The sequence below is a fragment of the Culicoides brevitarsis genome, unplaced genomic scaffold (assembly GCF_036172545.1).
Source record: "Culicoides brevitarsis isolate CSIRO-B50_1 unplaced genomic scaffold, AGI_CSIRO_Cbre_v1 contig_4, whole genome shotgun sequence".
NCBI lineage: Eukaryota > Metazoa > Arthropoda > Insecta > Diptera > Ceratopogonidae > Culicoides > Culicoides brevitarsis.
In genome coordinates, this window is record NW_026973388.1 from 134661 (window position 1) to 139490 (window position 4830).

General features: G+C 29.4%; 1 protein-coding gene across 1 annotated transcript; it reads left to right on the top strand.

Annotated features, from left to right (window-relative positions):
* The first annotated feature begins 2629 nt into the window (after window positions 1-2629).
* On the top strand, window positions 2630-3910 carry LOC134836261 (ribonucleoside-diphosphate reductase small chain-like). The gene is made up of 2 exons (XM_063851478.1): window positions 2630-3749; window positions 3885-3910. Exons 1-2 carry the CDS (start codon window positions 2630-2632, stop codon window positions 3908-3910), a joined length of 1146 nt encoding a protein of 381 aa, XP_063707548.1.
* The last annotated feature ends 920 nt before the right edge of the window (window positions 3911-4830 follow it).

The following is a 4830-nucleotide window of genomic DNA, read 5'->3' on the forward strand; positions in this document are numbered from 1 at the left end:
CGTAAATTATATCGTAAGAAAGAATATATATCAAACAAAAGAATGTATTTTGAATTTCGTTGGCTTCATGAATTATATTAAAACATTATTCGATAAAGAACAAATTCATTATTTTTCTATTGCGGGAGATGCAAAATTGAATTACATTACTTGGTTTACAATTGCGAAATCAGTATTTAAAGATACGGTTTATTATTCTCCGGGTAATAACGAGAAGTTTTATTCTCAAATTATAAATCAAAACACGATCATGAATAGTAGGTTTATGATAATCAAAAAAAACATGGCCCCTTATGGTGTTAATTTTTATTTAACAGAATTTGAAGATCTAAATCCGATAATTGTAGGGGAAATATTATGTAAAGACAATGAAAAAAATTACCAATCATTAAACGATAATACGGAATTACTTTATGAAAACATAAAAAGAAAACGAATAGAATATCCGAATTTAGTCATGGATTTAGAAACCAAATTCGATTTGAATCTATATCCAAGCACTCGATTAAATAATTACGAACCAAATACAAAAACAAAAAGCACTATTCACGTTAGTCAATACGAAACTAAAAAATTAATTAGTGACTTGGATGAGTACCCGCGTCATAGGAAGAAAGATCGGCGCAAGAATAAATCGAGAAATTAGTTATGATAAGTTTAATTTTTGCAATAATTCTTTCATCGACTTTATTGGTATTTTCTCATTCGTCTTAATATCAAATAATCCGTGCTGGTTTAGTCTATATTTCTTTATTCTCGAGATCGTGTATAGTTTTTTATTAAAATCAACTGGTCCTATCAAGAAGATACTCATGAACATTTTTTCAGCCGGTTCGCAAATGAATACATCTAAATTGAAATATATATTGTTTTTTCCTATGACTTCTTTCAATATAAATGATTTACGCATCTGACTATCAATAAATACTGATTTTATCATGAATTGATTATTGAGAATTTTATATATCCCACCAAAATCATCGGATTTCTTTAGACAAACCATTAAATCGATATCGTTTACGTAAAATGGATTAGCACTGATAGTTTTATTATCTAAATCCGGCTCGTTTAAAGTAGTAAATATATCGTATTTGTATTTTTGTATCATGTTTTTCTCTATTTGATATCTATAAACCGACCCCAAGACAGCAATATCGTAATTATTTAAAACACTTTGTAACTTATTCGCTATAATGACAGCATTGGCGATAGTTATAGGTTTAGAGAACTTTTCGTTTTTAATCGCTGTTATTTGCAAAGGAGTTAAGTGTAATTCTTTCGATAAATTTGTTTGATCTTTCTTAGTCATTCCCTTAAATAAGTCTTGGATATTATTTGCTGTGATATTCTTTTTTAACAGATTCGTGGCAGTTTGGTGTCCCACGTATTTTATTTTTATTAGTTCTTGATATTGTTTATAGGAAACATCTGTTTCAAAATTAAAGGGCGAATAATTGTTATTCAAAATCAGATTTATATTCGTGACGACATCTTCTGGGTAATCTACAATATTTAAAAACGAAAATAAAAATTTATTATTCGCGTGTCCCAAGTTATTTCCGCGCCGGATTTGAGTGATTATGTTTTCTATTTTTTTAATTTTATCTTTCTCGTCTAAAAATTTAAGATACTCGATCAATTCCAAACAATAGCGGAGACAGATAATTGGCTTAATCAAGTAAAAGAAATCGAAGTTCTTAACAAGAAAATCGGGTAGCCGCGCATTTTGTAAGAACACAATCTCATCTTTTATTTTTTGGTCGTCAGTCTTTTGATTTCTCTCCAGAATAATTGGAATATTGTAAATCGTAGTCATTTTTAGAATAATGGATAATAATATCTTGTTATTTTGGAAAATTTTCCCATTGGGGTCATTCGTCGGTAAATGCTCCGTATGTCTCCCAAAATATGCCGCGTCTATATCATTTAAGTGCAGTAAGTTCAGATAGTTTAAACCAATTTTTTGTTCAAAAACTGATAAATACGAAAGTAAAAATAAATATTCATCGATGGGATAACCGGCTAAGAAAACGTGCGAAGTATCGAGACATATTCCTATATTTTTCCGCGCTGATTTATCTAAATTTTTAATGATAAATGCCAGATCATCGATAGTAGATCCCAAATGATTAGCATTAAATGATGTTTCTATCAGTATTTTCTGTGGTTTATTTTTTAAGTAATTATGGCACAATATCGATAATTTAGCAGCTACGTCTTTTAACCCATCTTCTCTATTTTCAAAATGGTTTTTCGACAGATGAATGATAATACCCGTTTTTTGGTTTATATTTTCTAGAAAGGTCGCTTCTTGTTTTATGGCGTAATTTATATTTTTACTTGAGATATTGAAACAATATTTGCTATGAATATATATTTTTGCCTTCAGATTTTTATAATCATCGATGTTTATCTTGTTTAATATCGAATAATCTGGCGTTGTTATATCCCCAATAGCTGTTTGTAGTACAGGAAATAATTCCGAATAACGAATAACGTCTGTTAATCCCGCGTGTAAACCTATCTCCATTTTAATTCATAAGAATTATAGAAGTTATTGAAATTTTAATGTAAACAAATAAGAATATAACGTACGTTTTCTTTTAGAAATTTTGTGCCAAAAGAAATCATGTCTGAGGAGAAAAACTTCGAATATCAGGACTTGATTTTAGTTCCCAAAAAAGAATTTTTAAAATCAGAAGAAGTAATTATTGAAACGAATGAAGATTCGCCCTGTATTTGGAAAGAAGTAGACGAAACTTTTTTTCCATGCAAAGAACTCATGAATTTCTATCACGAGCAGCAAAAAGTAATGTGGAATTTAGAAGAAGTTGAGCCAAAGCAAATACAACATGAATTGGCGCATTTTAGTGAATTGCCTATCGAAATCAAAGCTATTATCCAGTCTATTCTCTTATTCTTTACACAAGCAGATAAGTTAGTAATCGAAAATGTAAATGATTTGATTAATCATGTTCCTTATAAAGCAGCTACATATTTCTATAACTTACAAAATTCTGTAGAAAGCGGTGTTCATGATCGTTCTTATGAATTTCTCGCCAGATATTATTATAACAACGATGATCTTTATAAAAATGATCTTATTTTATTAGACAGTATTATTCACGAGAGTAATCCAGAAAGATTGGCTAAGAACTTTGGTCCCGATAATCTCGAGTTCGAATTCAGCAAGTATCAATGCAAGTATTACGATTTTAAAAATGGAATTGAAAAGAAAATATTTCAAGCCGTTGCTAAGAAAATAAATATCATGAACAAATGTAAAAGAAGAACTAGCATAGTTGAGAAATTAGTCTCGTTTATGGTTTTAGAAACTATTGGTTTTAATCCGATTTTTGCAATAATCAATAGCATTAAAAATAATAACAAGGGATTATCATTTTTAAGTACCGTTAATGATTTCGTAACTATCGATGAAAACATTCATGCTCGTTTCGGCATTGAATTATACATGAATTATTGCGAATCCAAACTCCCAGTAGAAAGAGTGCATGAAATCATTAAAGAGATTGCCGAGATTGAAATCGACTTCCTCAAGAATATCTTCGATCCAAAACTGATTATCAACTCGATTGATCTTGATAAATATATCACTTATACCAAACAAATTACTAATACATTATCTAAAACAATAACTAACGAGATTTTATACCATGATTTGCCGGAATTACCCGTTGCATTTGTAACTCCGCAATTACAAGTTAAAACTAACTATTTCGAACGCACTAGTAATTATATAACTGAAACCGAGAAATTATCTCATGACGATATACGAAATATTTCCGTCTATAAATCATGATTATGAAACTATTTATTTCTATGGTATCTATTTTTATTATTTTTTTAACCATTATTCATTACAGTTATGGGGATTCACTATATTCTTTAATCAATTACTCGCATTTTTCTTATATTTATACGAGAATCGCGGACGATATTAGGGATGAATTGAAGAAATATAATAGAGAAATCATATATAATGCGTGTATTAATCAGAATTATATTTACGCGGCATCAGAAAACGACGTGGTTTATAACCCAATTTTGAATAATATTATTTTCGTGAGTAAAAATAAGGATAGTTATTATTTAGATTTAGACAAAGACAAAAGCAAAATCATTCCGCTATTTGCGAGTTTAAATCAAGAAATCGAGTTTAAATATTTCGATGTTTAAAGAAGGTTTTTCGAAAATAATAAGTTAGTTCTCCCAGTCTTTTTAATCGCATCATAGTTGAGGAATAAGTTAGGTGATTTCCGGGACTCGATGATATAAAATTTAGAGATATTAATATTATTTCCGAGTAATGTAGCTTGTACCACGTTAGTTAATTTTTTAAAGTCTTCGGGCTGAGCTTGTGCGAAGAAGAAAACTAAATCAAAATTATTGAAAGAACGGATGGAATTTAGCATATAATAACACAAACCCTTTGACTTTACTAAATCCTGTATTCCGCTATAAGTTCCCTGAGTTAATTTAGAATTCTCTTTACTCATTTTATAAACAAAGAATACAAAATTAAAATCAGTGCTAATTTTCGCAACTGTGTTCTTTAAATCAATATTCAAAGAAGGATTTATGACACTCTTATCATCATTCCTTAAACTCATAAATGATTCTTCTAACGTAGCGTTATCTGTAGTGAAATAACGTATAAGGGCACGGAAATATAAATTGGGAGTGAACTTGACAAACGAATATTCCGTTCTATTTTTGAATACTTCGCCGTAATTTTCTACTTTTGTTGGCTGGCACATAATTGGCTTATTATTGCATACAAAATCAATTTTTGATGTTTGGGAGTTAAAT